General features: G+C 54.6%; 2 protein-coding genes across 7 annotated transcripts; one reads left to right on the forward strand and one right to left on the reverse strand.

Moving 5' to 3' along the window:
• Positions 1-1,602: 1,602 nt before the first annotated feature.
• On the reverse strand, positions 1,603-12,169 carry Sh2d5 (SH2 domain containing 5). 6 transcript variants are annotated; one of them, XM_085690417.2, is made up of 11 exons: positions 12,088-12,169; positions 11,711-12,002; positions 8,780-8,907; positions 8,396-8,476; positions 7,978-8,052; positions 7,004-7,150; positions 5,700-5,951; positions 5,375-5,546; positions 4,795-4,903; positions 4,175-4,334; positions 1,603-3,431 (listed from the first exon to the last, which is right to left on the reverse strand). In XM_085690417.2, the coding sequence occupies exons 3-11, from the start codon at positions 8,876-8,878 to the stop codon at positions 3,228-3,230; spliced, it is 1,299 nt and encodes a 432-aa protein (XP_085546543.2). In that variant the 5' UTR covers positions 8,879-8,907; positions 11,711-12,002; positions 12,088-12,169; the 3' UTR covers positions 1,603-3,227. The 6 variants fall into 6 exon arrangements, with proteins under 6 accessions (XP_085546543.2, XP_048299298.3, XP_048299297.3 ...); XM_048443341.3 differs by having other exon boundaries at positions 5,375-5,549; XM_048443340.3 differs by lacking the exon at positions 11,711-12,002 and having other exon boundaries at positions 5,375-5,549.
• LOC146894110 (uncharacterized) lies at positions 10,686-16,198 on the forward strand. The gene is made up of 4 exons (XM_087907541.1): positions 10,686-10,778; positions 11,731-11,929; positions 12,016-12,618; positions 12,847-16,198. Exons 1-4 carry the CDS (start codon positions 10,686-10,688, stop codon positions 12,861-12,863), a joined length of 912 nt encoding a protein of 303 aa, XP_087763667.1. The 3' UTR covers positions 12,864-16,198.
• The last annotated feature ends 420 nt before the right edge of the window (positions 16,199-16,618 follow it).

Raw genomic sequence — 16,618 nt, forward strand, 5'->3', positions numbered from 1 at the left:
TGACGGCAGGGGCGGGGCCGCAGCCGGGGGCCGGGACTCCGCGCGGGGCGCCCTGGGAGCAGCTGGGGCGCGGCGGACAAGTCTCCGGGCTGGAGCCCGGGCCGCCGCCTCCCGCGCCCGGGCTCGCCCGTCCCTGAGGCCGGGCCCGGGCGGGGAACGGGGGATCCGCGCTGCAAGCGCCGCCGCACGACCCGAGCCCCGGAGCTGGCCGGGCCACGCTCGCACTCGTGCACGCTGTCTCGGCGTTCGCCGTTGCCGGGCAACGTCCGTGACGCCACAGGGCGGACCGCCGAACGCCCAGAGCCCAGAGGGCCCGGCTGCAGACTGGCCGATTGGGATGCACCCGGTGGTAGGGGCAACCCTGGCCCTCCTCTCTGTCTCCCAGGCCTCGCAGCTCCAGCCCAGAGGTTCAGCAGCCCGGCAGAGGCAACCAGGCTAAAACCTGGAACTCCACCTTCTTCAGGGGTTAGAGACTGAGAGGGTGACATGGACTTCGCTGTTCCTTATCCATAGTCCACTGGCAGGGTGAAGCTTCCCGATGATAGGGCCAGTCTTAAGAGATCGGATTTTAAAAAACACGAAAACTGGACCAGTGAGATTGCTCAGCTAGTGAAAGGCGCTTGCTGCCAAGCCTGATGCGACCCCTGGGACCCACACGGAGAGACCTGACTTGCAAGGGGCCCGCATACATACATAAATGTTTTGGGGGCCTTTGGGAGGAGGTTGGTTTTTCGAGACAGGGTTTCTCTGTGTTGTCATGGCTGTCCTGGAACTTGCTTTGTAGACCTGCCCAGCATAAATATACTTTAAAACAAACAAACAAAAAACAATTAAAAAGACAAAAACTTTAGGAGGTAGTCTTTCTGTTGGAAAGACCACACAGCTTAATCTCCTGGCCCAGTGTAAGTCACCACCCACCCACTCAGCTGCAATGCTCCCATGGGTTCCTCTGCAGAAATACCATGATGACAGTCATATGATAGGCGCTGGGAAGGCAGCCCTCTTGCAGACTAGTAGGGAAAACGAACATTGGAAAGGAAACACACACACACACACACGCACGCATGCACACATCAAAGTGACTACAAATGAACTAATTCAGTTGCAGGGGGTCAGGACAAGTATCTTTGATCTAACTGGAGCTCAGATTAGGTCTAGGCAGGCCTAGGCTGTACAAATGGTCTGCTGTGTGTTGCTGGGGCAGTAAGCAAGCCTCAGTTAGCAGCACAGTCTTAATTTTTTTCAATTGTGTGTGTGTTTGCACGTGGGTGCAGCTGCACGAACGCACAAATGTACACCGAATGTGGAGGCCGGAGGACAACTTGCAGGAAACGGTTCTCTCCTTCCCCCATGTGGACCCAACGGATCAAACTCAGGTCAGCAGGCTCGACAGAAAGCAGTGAGCCTTCTCACTGGCCCTTGGATCTTTTTCTTAGAAGATCTCTCCACCAAGCCCCACCTCTCCCTTCCGTTTCTTCCTGGACCTTGGTGGCCAGGACCTCGGTTAGGCTCACCATCCCATACCATCTGCAATATGTTTGGCAAACAAACGCAAAACAAGAAAAAGTCGATGAAGATCTAGCCACTCAAGGAACTGCAATAAACCGTGAAGAAATGTGTTTTATTTCTCTCGAAGTCCACACAGTGGGGGCTTGGTGATGTTTGAATAAAGACAGGACTATGGTCTGTAATTAAGACACAGTTCGAACACATGGGCTCCAAGCTGTGCGGTCTCTACCATGGGATCAGTAAAAGCTTTGGAAGAAGTGTTAAGGGGTATGGAGAAGGCCTGTCCCTTGGATGTGCTGAGTATTCCCTGGTATCAGCGGTGACTCACGCTGTGCACACACCCTCCTGGGAGTGAGCGCAGATCTAAAGTCTGGGCCACTTAGTTTCTGGCTTTCCTTAGGTGGAACTTTCTGGGGTTGAAATCCTAGGCACAGGATATGCTAATCCCTCTGCTCCACCTGGGGACCAGGCCTCCTCAGGGTGGGGGATGCGGTGGTATTCTATGGAAGGAGTACCGCCCACACCCAGTCTGTGCAGGGTGTTATCCCGCTGAAAGGCTCCCACAGACACCATTCTCTCCATCCCTCATGAGACACGTCACTCGAAAGAAATGACAATAGCCTTAGCTTATCTTAGTATGTGGATGTGTTTGGGTGGGTGCTAGAAGTCAGAAGTACCAGGCCTGGCCTGCCTCTTGCTCCCAAGTTTGGCCCCTCCTTGTTCTGTAGAGGCTGCCCCCTTCCCTTGGGATCCAAATCCCCAAACCTGTGGCCTCCAAGGCACTGAACACAAACATCCTCTCCCATCCGTTCCTCTACCTCTGCTTCCAAAAGAAGTCTGTTTATTGTTTTTTAAGACAGTTTCTCTGTGTAACTCTGCCTGTCCTGGAACTCATCTGTAGATCAGGTTGACCTCAAAACTCGCCTCTGCCTCCCGAGTGCTGGGATTAAAGGGGTGTGTGACCACCTCCTGGCTAAGAAATCTGTTCTTTTGGGTAGATTTCATATATTCTGCTGAGTTGACATAAGGGACACCTGGATTTGCCACTGCCTTCCTCTAGAATGTGTACCTGGATCTCCCACTGCTAAGGCCACACCCCCCTCTGTGGGGTTTGAGTTAATTCTAGCTCTCCTTTGCAAGTGGGGCTGACTTACCAATGAGGCGACCAGTGCCAACCACGCCCAATGGCCAGCACTGTGTTAAAGCCAGCATCTGCTAGCTTCCTAAAGCAGTTACCAAACTGACTGTGGTTTGCTCACCGTGGGTCTCACTCAGTGCTGGAAAGTGTGCTGAGGATGGCAAACCTCCAACTCCCTGAGCATCTGGTTCCCTATAGGAGTTCTCTGGGGTTCCCTGTCCAGCAGAGGCTTAGCTTCCTCCAGCCAGGGATGCTGGGAAAGCCTCTGCACTAGGAGGCCAGCAGGAATCTGGCAATAGCTACTGCCCAAAGTCACCAAGAGTTACCAACCCTTAGATCTACCTGCTCGCTCATCCTGGTGTCTCAGCTGGCCCCAGGTCCTGCGAGAAGCCCTGTTATCTCCAGCTCCAACCTCAGGACTCCCCTCCCATGGGCAGTGAAGTGATGGAAGACTGATCAAGGGGCAGATGGACCTGTTTGAAGCTGCTGACCACCGAGTGGGTACAAGAAAGGCAGAGTGGCTGCTGCAGCCCAGGGGCCAAAGCAAGGCCAGGCCCACAGGGGATTGAGGCCTTGCATTCTAGCCCAGGCCTTGCAGTTCTGCCTCGGACTTGGCGTGGCTGAGGGGACGCAGAGTCCGTGGGAGCCTGCCCTCAGGACCACAGTCCTGCTCTTCATAGGTGGGGTTCAGACGGCCCATGCTGAGTGGGCAGAACAGGCTTCGCTCCATCCCGGCGTGGCTCTCCACCAGGGCCTCCAGGCTGGGGAACTCTGCTGGCAGGTGCTGGGGAGGAAGGGTCTTTCTTTAGCTCTGTTCCCTGTTCCACGGTTCACGCCATCAGCACTCCACCCCCACCCCGGTCTCCCATCATGTGGACAGATACATTTGGAAAGGCGGAATGTGCAGTGACCATGGGACCAGTCACTATTTCCTCTTTCTTCCCAGCCTGGGCAGGACCAAGGCAGTTGGCTTAGAAGTACAGATGCGATGTAAACGCCTTCCCAGCCCAGTCCTGGAAACAGACCAGAGACTCAGAAGTTGTGAGCATTTAGGTCAGCTCTACTGGAGGTAACCTCTGGACGACACCTCTAGAGGGGAAGACCTCGGTGGTCAGGAACCTCAGAGATTCTCCTTGATCTCTATGGTCGGCACCCAGCCAGAAAGGCGTGGTGGCGCACGCCTTTACTCCCAGCACAGGGAGGCAGAGGCAGGAGGATCTCTGAATTTGTGGCCAGCCTGGTCTACAGAGTGAGTTCCAGGACAAGCAGTGTTATACAGAGAAACTCTGTCTTGAAACAAAACGACAACAAAACCCCAAAAGGACACAAGGAGAACCAGCAGGGCCAAGGGGACGGGAGTGGACTAGGAGAAGGGGTGGGGCCAGAGAGCACCCAGTCGGTGGACAGGGTGCAGTGTGCTGGGCTCAGGAGCTCAGAGGCTGAAAGAGGGCAGAGTAAGTATGGCAGGGGATGGAGCCAGCACGGGGGTGGAGCTGGAAGTCCCTTAGGGTAACCCCACAGTCTCACCTCTAGGCAGTACCGGCCCAGGTGGTTCCGGAAGACCTGGTGAGGCACCACGCCACACTGGGTCCGTACAGATAGGCTCCACTGATCACTGGTCCCCGGCTCTGGCCACAGCAAGAAGGCCCCATGCACATCTCTCCGCAGCAGGGCAAGAGCACAGGACCTGGGGGGACAGAGTCAAGGTGAAGGCCACCAGTCTGAGCCCAGACTCCAGACTTGTCCTGAGCAGGGACATACTAGCCCCGAGAGCCTGACGGTGACGGCAGAGGACTGAATGTGTGCTCTCAGACGTTCTGGGCCATCAGCCAGCCACCCCGTGAACAGAATTCAAAGGAACTCAAGGCCTTCTGGGGACCTGACTTGCTGACCTCAAGGCCGTGGTCAGGAGAGGTCTGAGGAACCTTGGGAAGGCTGGCAGGGACAGGCCAGACACTGTGTCTTGTTCCTCTCCCATTTTACATTCTGGAAAACTGAGGTTCAGGTAGAAAAAGACCATGGCCTGAGGTCACACATCCCACACTCCCCAGTCAAGGTCCATACACTCTGCCTATGCGCCCTATACACACAAGCCAGGGGCCGGTCTCACATTTCTATACCCAGCCCAAGGGACAGAGCTCCCTTACCTGGAGAGGCCAGCAAAGGCCCAGATGTTCTCAGTCAGGCTACCCTCATTGTCCACCAGGCACGAGGGACCGCCAGGGCTGCGGGGCCATGCCTCCCAGGCAGCAGGAACTGCGGAGACCACAGAGATCAGATGGCACGGAGGACCCTCTCAATGCCAGACCTGTTCCTCTACCACACACATCCCCATCCCTGGTTCTCCCACCAGAAACTCTACGCTCACCAGTTAAAGTCCATGTACAAATGTTTAATTGCCCTCAAGCCTGATGCACAGGCAATCGGGAGGAGGGTGGGTACTAGGGGGCGAGGTCACAGCCTCAAAAAAATAATGCATGGGGCTGGAGAGATGGCTCAGCCGTTAAGAGCATTGCCTGCTCTTTCAAAGGTCCTGAGTTCAATTCCCAGGAACCACATGGTGGCTCACAACCATCTGTAATGAGGTCTGGTGCCCTCTTCTGGCCCGCAGGCATGCATGTAGACAGAATATTGTACACATAATAAATAATAAATAAATAAATATTATGCGTGAAGCCCCGCCTCCTGCCAAGTCCACTAGCCAGCCAGCCACCTCCTTCAACTCACAGGCCTCCCGCGCTGAGAGCTGCAGCTGAGTCTCGTAGGTGCAGCCTCGATAGGCCCCAGAGCGGATCACCTTGCTGCGAATGGCCTTCTTGCGCACTAGTGTGGGAGAGCAGTAGGGGTTCCCCAGGCGAGTGTGACGGCTGCCACCACGGCCCTCGGGCTCTGGCAGCTCCTTCTAGGGCACCAAGAGGGGCCCGTGGGCAGGCAGATTCACACCCATCTGTTCGAGCCCAGGCGAACCCTGCAAGAAGCCCCACCCCTCCAACATAACCCCCAAGCCCCTGATCCTTCCCCCCATCCACTTCCTGACTGGGGTGCTGCATACCCCACTACTGCCCAGTGGCCCTTCTGCAGGAACTCGACGGAAGGAAACCAGGGCGTGGACATTCTGTGATAGCTGATCCGGGCTAAAGGGCTCTCGCACTAGGGCAGGGGATGCCCCAGGGCTGCAGAGTGGCTTCGGGGTCATGTCCCCCATTGGTCCCAGGCAGGGCTCAGGCTGCGCCCTCTCCTCCGGGTGTTGCAGGAGGTAAGCAAGCTGGAAGGAGCGGCAGAGCAGCAGGTACAGGATCTGGACCTAGGACAGGAGGGGTGGGCTCAGCTGCAGCAGCATCCTGGAAGCCCCTCACTCACCAGCCCACTCTTCAGATGCCCCTCACGCACCAGCCCACTCTGCAAATGCCCCCCTGGCTTCGGGTGCCCCTCCCAGAACTTCCTGGGAAAACTCCTTCTTAGTCCTCAAAATCCCATCCCAGGTAGCCTCCGCCAGCTACCAGCTCTCTCTAGTCTGTTCACTACCAAGCAACTTGTGCCAGGCACCAAGCTGGGAACAGAGAGCACAACCCTGGGCCCGCTTGCACGCCTACACCACACTCAACATCCTCCCCGTGCTCAGGCCCGCAACACCCCGAGAAGGAGCAGCTAACAGCCTTGGCCCCGGCGCTCTCAACTAGGAGCTGCTGGGCGACCCAGGGTACAGCACGGCGCCCGTGTGCCTGTTTCTTCATCCTCGCCTCCCCACGATCCTCTGAGGAGTTAATGAGATGGGGCCCCTCAGCCCTTGTCTGGGGCCTGAACATGGTACCCATCGCTCAGTCACACAGTCCAGACCCAGGATGGTGGAACCCTCAGCTTCAGGCACCCAGGGTCCACATCCAGAGGTGAGGCCAAAGGCTGGAACTCACTAAATGACAGGCTGCCGCAGATCTGACATTCGCAGTGACCACGCCCTCTAGTACACCTGCCTATGACCTACCCCGTGTGCTACACAGGGTCACCTAGGGACAGCTCAAAACCTGGAGCAAGCCTCTGCTGTTGAAGGACTCAAGTGTCATTGTCATCAGGGACAGCACCTTGCTTGAGTGTGGATCAGGTTCCATTCCAGTGGGCTGGGCTTTGAAGGGTGGTGGGATGAGGAAGGGTGGACACCCTACAGCAGAAAGGGAGGGTGGGGACCCTACAGTAGAGAAAAGTCCCGGCTAGTCCAGGGAATATCAAGGGTGCTGACTTACTACACATGGTCCTAGGAGGGAAGAGCCAAAAGCCAGGGTGTTGAGGCATGGATTCACAGCTGCCTCCTCATGACAACACAGCCCCCTCAAGGCACACCACCCCCTGGGTCTCAGGTACCTCTCCAGGCTGGCTCCCCACAAAGAGGTGGCAGAAAAGCTTGCTGGCTGGGCTGCGTGGGTTCCGGGCAACAAAAGCAAACTGACAGGCAGCTGGGCACCAGGTGGCATAGAGGATGCGCTTCAGGGCATGGGCCATCAGGAGCACCTGTGAGACAGCGTGGTGGCAACAGGCCACACTCACCTGTGTGGCAGTGGCCTGAGGGCCTCACATGTCTGGCATAGGCCACCCATCTCCTAGGGCGAAGAGATCCTCCTTTCCCAGAGGCCCGCCAAGCCCCAGCCCTCGGCGCTCATAGCTCTGGGCGTGTTGCAGACAGGTAGGTCAGGATGGCCACCCCAAGTTATGGAACCAAGGGACAGAACAGTGATCCAGCAATCTCTAGATGGAACCACACAGAGGCCGTGGCAGCAGGCCCTGGGGTTCTGCGCTGGTACCTGGGGTAGGCCGCTCAGAGTTCAAATCCCAGCTCTGCCACTCACTCTCCAGATGAGGGCAGTCCCCTGTGTGTCTCTTGCTGTCATGTCAGACAGAAGCAACACCTCAGGCCGGTGGTGTAGGACTCCCGAGTATTACCACACACAGTACTGAGCTTTATGTGAGAAGCCTACAGCTGCATTATCTGTAGATTATGCATTACAGATTGCATAATCTGGCCTGGCAGTCAACGGGCAGCCATGTTGGTCGTACAGTGGGAAGTCAGGGAGAGGCAAGCAAGCATGCAAGAGCTCCCTATCATTTCTAGCCCATGGCTGTCCACGGCCACCAGCCAATGCTGGGCCAGGCACTTGGAAAATCTCATTGGGTGTTTGTTCTTGATATTTAGGACAGGAGGTGACCTCTAGAGAAGATTCTGGAGGGCTAGGCAAGCAATTGCTGTCTGAGCTTGTCCTAGGGGGGCATAGGGCAAACTGTTAAGAAGACCACCACCTGTGTGGTCCTCACTGCTGGAGGGTCCCCTCTACTCCTCCTACCTCGCCCTCCCCACTGTAGACCTTGAGACCCTGAAGGCTGAATTTCAGGATGACAGCGCGGCGTCGGGAACAGTCCTGAGGGGATGAGAGTTGGCAAAGGTGGATGTCACTTCCTAGTTCTGGCCCAACGCAGTCCTGCCACAGTGCCCCTCATCAAGGCTGCTCAGTCAGTTCCGACACCCCTGCCCTGGGACCAGACCTCGGTAATAGTCATGCTATGACCTGTGGGTCATGGATCCCCAGGTATGCAAGAAGAGTCCTGGGACCTCTCAGAAGACCTTTGGTCCCATTGTGCTTCCTTGGCCGCCCCCCCATGTGTCCATCTGGATGATGTGGGGGTGAGGGAAGACTGACCTCAGGGCTCCATCCAAGACTGATACAATGTGCAGCTCTGGGTTGTGCCCCCCAAGACCCTCACCTGAAGTGCCCACAGCTGCTGCTGCACAAGGTACACACCCTCCTGCGTATCCAAGTCATCCACAGGAAAGGATCCCACATACTGGTGGTGACGGAGAGAAGCAAGACAGGGGGTAAGGGCCACGACTCCAGCGCACACAACACTCCACCCCGCAGATAAGCTGTGGGCAGTGACCAAGCACTGGCCTCAGAGGTCAGGGGTCTTTGTTAATGATTTCAGCAAAAGACCCTGGTCAGGTCACATGGGCCTCCTCTTCTCACGTACACATATAATCCACTCCAAAGGAGATGGAGTTAGGTTCTTGGGCCCCAAGTCCTCCCCAACCCCAGGGAGCAGCCACCCCACAACTGTCTTCCAGAGCACACAAGATGGACACCCACCCACCTGGGCAAGCTTGGCAATGCACCTGGGCCGGTAAGGTACAGGCCCACAGTCGGAGGCCCTGCGGGCCCCGGCCCCAGCCCTCTGCATGGTCCCCAGCATGCCCAGCTTCAAGCTCCGCGGAGAGAAGGCTACAAAGGGCAGGCAGAGGTTGGTTTTCAGGCAGGAAGGTTGAAGGCTCCCTCTCAGGGGCTGCTGTGTTCATTCATTTGCTTCATTCATTCATTCATTCATTCATTCAGCCAACCAACAAATCCTCACTGAGGGCCTGCAACGTGCCCATGAGTATCTTGGGCCCAGGACAGAGAGACAAAAGACAAACTACCTGCTTCTGAGAACAGCGGTCTTGGGGAAGCAAGGTGGGAAATAAAATAAAAAGCCCTGAACAGGTGAGATGGTGGCATAATGGAGAAGCGCGACAGATGGGGCTGGAGGCTCCTCACGGCTGAAAGCTGCACTGGGAGGCGGTGTGGGGAGGGACTGATCAGAAGTGAGATGGCTCATGGCATGGCACGGGCCACTGAGCTACAGCTGGGGCTGCAGTGCTGGCTGGCCCCTCTGTGATGGGGAAGCTGGTAGAAATTTGGAACCAGTTCTTATTTAGTGCCAGAAGGAAACTGATGTTTGCTAGTAGTTCTGGCTTCTCAGGAGGCCAAGGGAGGAGGGCCAGAATCATTGGAACCCAGGAGTTCAGGGCCAGTGTGGGCAATACAAGACCCCCATCTTGAGAGAGAAAGAGAAAAAAAGAAAGGTGTCCTAGGAAAAACAGTATGGGAAGAACCCACTGAAGAGTGGAGCAACAGCAGCAGGAAGAAGGGAGGCCCTGCGGCAGACTGCCGAAACAGCCGGCTGCATCCAACTCAGGAGCAGCCTTAAGTATGAGACTTTACACTGTGGACGATGGGGAGCCATAGCAGGCCCTGGGGCAGCAACAGTGCACAGGGGCGGTGGTGAGCTGTGCATGGCAACCAATGCATGGCTGGCATTGGTGATACCAGGAACCTGTTTTAAAGGCTGCTGGCGCCTTTGTCCTGCCTGACTCCAGTCCCTTCCTGAGTCCCAAAGCCCTTTGCAGGGCAGGAAAACCACGATCCACCCAATCGAGGCACCGGTACTAAGTGGGATGTGGAGAAGACGGACAGTTGTCCAGGAGACTGACAAACAGCACTCTTGCTTTGCCCCATTGTGTTTTCTCTGGACCCTTGGCCAGATCCACGGGGGGGAGGGGGGAAGTCATCGGGACAGATGAATAACGGACCGGCTATGCAGCAGAATGCCTGCAGACTCAGCTCCCCCCCCCCCCCCCCCGTAAGACACTCTTCTCTCTCACACTCACACCAATTACTGACTTGGGTCAGAGAAGTCTGGGTGCAAGGTCTGCGTGGCTTTGGGTCAGCTGCCCTACCTCTCTGTGCCCTCATTTCCTCACCTGCAAGCCTTGTGTTATTAGTGAGGTGCCTGGCATGATGCCAACCTGACATGGCACAGGAGACAAGGTCCCGAGCCTGCAGTTGGGAAGGGAGCTTGGGAAGACAGCAAACTCTCGCGCTCTCAAGACTTTTGAACTTTTGAACTGGAGACCCTCACCAAAACTGGGAGTAGGCTAAGAAGGCTGGCCTAGAGGCTTTGACTACCCTGGAGAGATCAGGGGTTAGCAGCATGGCCTGAGTGTGACAGAGTATCAGGAGAGCTTGGAAACGGAGGGACTTAGCTGCCTTAAAATTGACCCTCTTGGAACCCAGGAATCTCTGCCTGACAGTGACCTTCAAGCCAGAGGCCAGCCAGGAAGAGCGGGGAAACAAAAGCTGCAGCCTCCCTCAGAGCCCACCCAGACCTCCGCGAGGCTGCTGCCAACCTGGGTTCTGACCCTCCCTTTCTAATCCTGCTCATTTTTCAGTCGCCTGTCCCAATGGCACAGCTGATGTTTGCGGAAAGCAAGCCACACTCCACCTGCCACGGGTTGCCCGTCCCCTCCCAGCACGGGGACCGGGTTACCCGGGAGGTAGTGAAGTGCTGCTTCACTTTCCCATCACCGGTGTAGGCAGAGGAGAGCGAGGAGGCGAAGACCACAAGACACACGGCAAGCAATGAGATCCATAAGGAAGGGGGTGCAGGGAGGAGAAACAGGGCGAGAAGAAAAGCAACCACAAAAGAGACAAAGAGCTGTCAAGAGCCCTTCATGCCCTGCCTGGGTCACACGGCCCCGGGCAAGCACCAGGGAAAGGAGGGGGAAAGAACCAAGGGTTAGGGCACCTCATACTCTCACACAGAGACCCGTTTGTTGTTCCGTGTGTGTGTGTGTGTGTGTGTGTGTGTGTGTGTGTGTGTGTGTTTGATGAGGAAACAACCACACACCCAGCTCATCTTTTTGAATCAAATCAAAGTTTTTCACAGGGGCCTTCCTACAGAAAGACACATTTGGGATGGCGCTGAGCTTCTGTTTTCTGGGTGGTTCTGCTTAGGAGCAGGGAACTGGCTAGGTTGACTGTATATCAAATCACAGGTCCCTCTACACCTTATAGCGGAACTACCCATCCCCCAAGACTACTGGGGAGACAACCCTGCCTGCAGATCCCAGCTACTTGACCAAAGACACAGAGCACAGGATAGGGAGCTGGCAAACCCAAGACTCTCTGCCTAGGTATGGCAGTGCCCTTCTGCCTAGCGTCTATGGGTCCCCCAAGCAGTCGTCCATCCTTGGTACTGAATCTGGGTTTGCGCAGAGAATAGGTGCCACAGGAACAGGCACTAGTAGAGTCCCATAGTCCGTAACAATTCAGGAGCTGGGGACAGAACTGTTTAGAAAGGGAGGACTCCCTCTTCCATGCCCGTCACACCCCCGATCCCCCGCGCTCCCGCTCCCCCCGCCCCACGAGTTCTGGACCCGCGCAACCAGGGACAGGACTGGGGTTCAGCAGGGTTAGTTGGTGTGACCTTGTCCTGCCAACCTCCAGGTCCTCAGATGTGGAGGGGACCGCGAAGGCAGCCACGTCCTGGAAGCTGTTCATCAGCCTCTGTTCCTCCCGATAATCTATCTGGACGCGCAGAGCACGCTCGCAGGATGCGGAAAACACCGACACGGTCGCGCGCGGAGGTGCGGAGCGCGTGCGAGCGTTGACAGCGACCTCGCAAACGTCACCGTCCCCACATTAGGTTTCTGGGGAACTCAGGTGCCCCGGTGCCAGGAAGGAAGGGATGGAGATGAGGGCTGGGGTGATGACAACAGCTGGTGGCGGAAGGTGGTGGTGTGGCTCGTTTCTGGGAGACCCCCCGACCCGACCCGATCCCGGAGGGTCCCAGCACGCACTCACCACCGCTGTCGCGTTTCTTGGCAGGTCTCACAGCTCGGTTCCTCGCAGCCCGCGCGTCTCCCCAGCGCCGAGCCCGTCCCGCCCCCGCCTCCGCGCCCCCCACGTGGCCCAGGGACCGATCCTCGACATCACCTGGCCGCAGCGCCGGCTTCACCAGCCAATCGGAGTCAGCGGAGCAGCTCTGCTCGTCTACGTCGCCCAATCAGAGGCTGCTAGGGTCTCTAGCTCCGCCCACGCCGCGGCCCGGGGCTGGGTCCTCATTGTCGCTCCTCCCCCGAGAAGCCATCCTGACCTGCCGAGCTCAGGGCCTCGCGACTCGCCTGGTACTCCCGTCTCCCACTCCAGGGCCCAGCTCCGCTCAGTTGCTCCATGACCACGCAGTTCCACATCTTCACACGCAAATGGCAGAGGACTTGGTGACACGGATTACCTTCCCGTGGAGGGATTCTCTGGGCGGCTCGGCTGGGGTCCAGCACAGAGCGCTGACCCTGTCCTTAGGGCTGCGTGGAAATCCACTTAGATGGGGAAATGGTGAGTGAATTTAGCCAGCGCGCACAGAGGGAGGGTCCTTCTGATCCCATCAAGCAAGAAGCGCTGTAGGTGGCCCAAATTACAAATCCGAGCCAGGCAAGCACTTGGTGTGTATTAAACCCGAAATCTGCGGAGAGAACATCAGAAACTGCCAGTGCCCCACACCACAGAAATCCAGGACAGCGGGGTTCTGGACCAGGGGGAGTAACTGCTGTCCCCATCTCACAGGACACCCGGGCAGATGACACCGCCAGCGAGAAGGTGAACCTGAATTTGCTGCCTCAGAAGAGTTCCCAGGGGCAGGTCGGGAACTGGGCATCCTGTCTCTACAGAGCTCCTGGCACCTTTTCAGAGGCAACAGTGAGGTGTGATCCTTAGAGACCTAACCCACAATGGGGCACTTCCTCGCTCTGAAGTGGGACTTGGTAAACATTTTAATGCGGTAATCCTCCAGGGCCTCTCCAGGGTTGTTGCCACCCCTGACTCACAGCCAGGTGAGGATTGGAAGGCGCTGGCCGAGGCTCCAGGATTGAACTTGGCCGGGTGAGTGAAGGATCAGTAAATCCGGGTGATACCTGTGCAGAATGCTAAGGGACCTAGCTGACAGTCTCCAGGCAAGGACCAAGGAGGAGCAACGTGGCAAACTCAGTTTACCATTTGGCAACTCAGTAGACATAAAGATGAAAGGGCTAACTCCCAACTCTTAAAAAGAAAAGAAATATTTGAAGTAACTTACTCCATTACTTATTTAATTTTGATTTGTTTTTAATTGTGAGATATGGTAGTTCATTCCTTTCTTCTTTCATTTTATTTATTTTTATCTGTACGGGTGTTTTGCCGGCTTGTATGTCTGTCCACCACATATACATATATGCCTGGTACCCTCGCAAACCAGAAGAGGGAGTTAGATCCTCTGAAACTGGAGTTACAGACAGTTTTGAGTTGACTTTTGGGTGCTAGGACTTGAATCCAGGTCCTTTAGAAGAGCAACCACTTAGCCATTTCTCCACCCAAATTTATGAGTATTTTTTCTGTCTGTATGTTTGTCACATGCATGCCTGAGTCCCTCAGAGAACAGAAGAGGGGCCCACACCTCTGGATCTAGACTTACAGATAGTTGTGAGCCACCATGTGGGTGCTAAGAAAATAACCCAGGTCCTCTCCATGAGCAACTAATGACCTTAGTGGCGGAGCTATCTCACCAGCCCCCAGATAAATACAACTATTTTTTAGAAAGGAAAAGATGGCTGGAGATGTACATCAGTGGTTGAGTATTTCTCAGGCATGCACAAAGCTGAGTTCAGTTCTTAGCACTGACAAAAGAAAAGCCAGGCAAGATGGCTCAGTGGGTTAAGGCACCTGCTGCCAAGACTGATGACCTGAGTTCAATCCTCAGGACCCACATCATGGAAGAAGACAACTCCTAACAAGTTGTCCTCTGCCTTTCAAATGCCCACAACCTTACATGTACACACACACATAATGAACAAAATATAGTAACAATAATAATAATAATAATAATAATCCTATAGGCTGGAGAGAGGTTCATTGGTTAAGAGGTCCCAAGTTCAATTCCTAGCACCCACAGGTGTTTCACAGCCACCTATAAGTCTAGCTCCAGGGGGATCCAAGACTGTTTTCTGACTGCCTTGGGCATCAGGCATGCATGTGGTACACAGACACACAGGCACACAAAACACCCATACACATAAAATTCATACGAACAAAACCCTACATGGTCAAAGGTTTCCATCAAAGGTGACAGTCTTTGGAGGTGCTAGCCATCTCTGGGCAAGCTGACCAAGTCCCACTGAGAACTGTGACATGAAGCAGTTGTCACTACCTCATCTGTCACGTGTCTAACCCTGCATTCCTAACGGCACACTCTCTGGAGTTACCAGAAGCAGCATTTCAACTGGATGGGTGACTCACCTGTGCAGGAAGCCTGATGTTACCCATATTAAGCATGGAGAGGGATGTCAAATAAAAGACAGGCTGGGGCGGGAGTCATGATTGTCAAATGCATTAGTGCTCACCTTGCAAACCATGGTTATTTCCTGATGAGTCAAGGACAATCACTAAACCACACAAGTGGGAGCTTGCTATCACAATCTCCCCTTTTCTCGAAAGTCCCTGAATCTAGCTGTGTGCTTGCCAGCTGACGAACGTGAGTGGGTGTAACTGCACATCAGCAGGAAGCTGCTCTCCAGCCGGCTGCGGGGCCCGGTGATGCATCTTCTCCACCCCAAGTATCCAGTAGAGTCAGTGCCCAGGAGAGATGCCATGTTTTCCAACGCGGAGAGGAAGCGGTCTGAGAAGGGGGCGTCTTCCCAGAAGCCTAACAGTTGGTTGCTGAGACAGACTGGGCATCTGGGGTTGCATTTCCTACAGGAAGACTGTGCCGTACTCAACCCACTCTCCAACACCTACATTGAGAAACGGAAGCCGCTAAGACAGACCGAATACCTTCAGTTCTGCCCTCGGCTCTGCTGTTGATCTATGCTGGCAGGGGTGCCTGCTGATGGCTGCATAGGCTTTGGTCTGGTTTCTGACCACTGAGCCATTTCCCCAGTTCCGTACTACTGTATGTTATCAGCAAGACAGACGTATACAAACAGGCAAATTAAGAGGGTTGACAGAAGAATTTCATCAGATCCTAGGTTCCAGAATGGTGAAATGGAATGAGGTTGTTGCACAACTCCAGACTGAGATGAACAAGGGGAGGCTGGCAGGAAATGGGCTGGTAGTGGAGGGCTGCTATCATTCCAGCTCAGGGCTGCTAACTGAATAACCTACATTCTGGGCTGTCTCTTGGTGGGCATCATGGAAAAACTAGTTTTTTAATATAAATTGTTAAGAAGCCAACCTTTTAACACGGGAAGTTCTGACTGGCGCCATAGCTCCTGGGATAGCTCATCCTGTGTACTGGGTGATGGTGGTCCTAGAATAAACTCAAGAGGACCAAACACAAGCATTCCAGGGCTAGCACCTGAGAGTGGCCGAGTATCTGTACAGTCCTCTAAAAACCTTAGGACCAGGAATGGAGAAATGGCTCAGTAAAGAGCACGTATAACTCTTGCAGAGGACCCCAGTTCAATTCCTGATACTCATGTGGGGACACTCACACTTGCCTATAACTCCAGCTCCAGTGGGATCCAATGCTCTGGCCTCCCAGTAGTAAAAATAAAATAATAATAATCTTTTAAAACTCTTAGGGCCACATAGATAGTATTTCCCAGTATATAAACAGCCTAACATTCTGGTGGCAAACACTATACTGAAGCTGAACATAGGGGCTACTTCCTATAGACCCAGCACTGGGAGGCTGAGGCAGAAGAATCACTGCAAGCTCAAAGGCAGTCTGTTTTATGGGGAGTGCTAGGCCACCCAGGAATATATAGAAACCCTGTCTCAAAACACCCAAACAACAAAATGCCTGCCTGCCACCCTGACTTTTTAGTAAACCTACCTTCCAATGGTTTCATTTTCAAGCCTTCACACAGTTCTTTGCTGTGGGACAATCCTTCTGTACACTGTATGTGTTGCTTTCGTTGGTTAATAAAGAACTGACTGGCCTATAGTTGGGCAGGAAGAGATTGGGTGGGAAAGCCAGACTAGGTAGATGCTGGGAAGGAGGATGGAGTCTGGACAAGCGACCAGATGCAGAGAGAAGCAAGATGCCATCCTGAGACAAGGTACCAAGCTACATGGCAAAGCGTACATAAAAATATGGGTTAATTGGAAATGTAAGCGTTAGCTAGTAACAAGCCTGGGCTACTGGTTGTGCATTTATACTTAATATTAAGCCTCTGTGTGGTTACTTAGGAGTGGCTTGCAGGACAGAAACTTGTGCCTACAGTTCTTTCCCAGGGTAGAGACAAGTCACTGGGCCATGAAGCACTTGGGACAATTCAAAAGCTTAAAAAATAAAATAAAATAAGGCCCAGTGGGGAAGTAATCAAAATGGTTCTGTAGTCAAAGTGCATAGAGCAGTAAGATG

Source organism: Myodes glareolus, chromosome 6 (assembly GCF_982192425.1).
Source record: "Myodes glareolus chromosome 6, mMyoGla1.1, whole genome shotgun sequence".
NCBI lineage: Eukaryota > Metazoa > Chordata > Mammalia > Rodentia > Cricetidae > Myodes > Myodes glareolus.

Excerpts from the sequence above, each read along its gene's own strand:
- Sh2d5 (XM_048443340.3), bottom strand. The coding sequence starts at position 8,878 with ATGCTGGGGACCATGCAGAGGGCTGGGGCCGGGGCCCGCAGGGCCTCC. Across the intron at positions 4,335-4,794 it reads GCCTTTGCTGGCCTCTCCAG|GTCCTGTGCTCTTGCCCTGC; the intron begins GTAAGGGAGCTC and ends CTGTCCCCCCAG. Across the intron at positions 3,432-4,174 it reads TGGGCCGGTACTGCCTAGAG|CACCTGCCAGCAGAGTTCCC; the intron begins GTGAGACTGTGG and ends CTTCCTCCCCAG.
- LOC146894110 (XM_087907541.1), top strand. The coding sequence starts at position 10,686 with ATGGCACAGCTGATGTTTGCGGAAAGCAAGCCACACTCCACCTGCCAC. Across the intron at positions 10,779-11,730 it reads GGGACCGGGTTACCCGGGAG|GTCCTCAGATGTGGAGGGGA; the intron begins GTAGTGAAGTGC and ends GCCAACCTCCAG. Across the intron at positions 11,930-12,015 it reads CGTCACCGTCCCCACATTAG|GTGGTGGTGTGGCTCGTTTC; the intron begins GTTTCTGGGGAA and ends TGGTGGCGGAAG.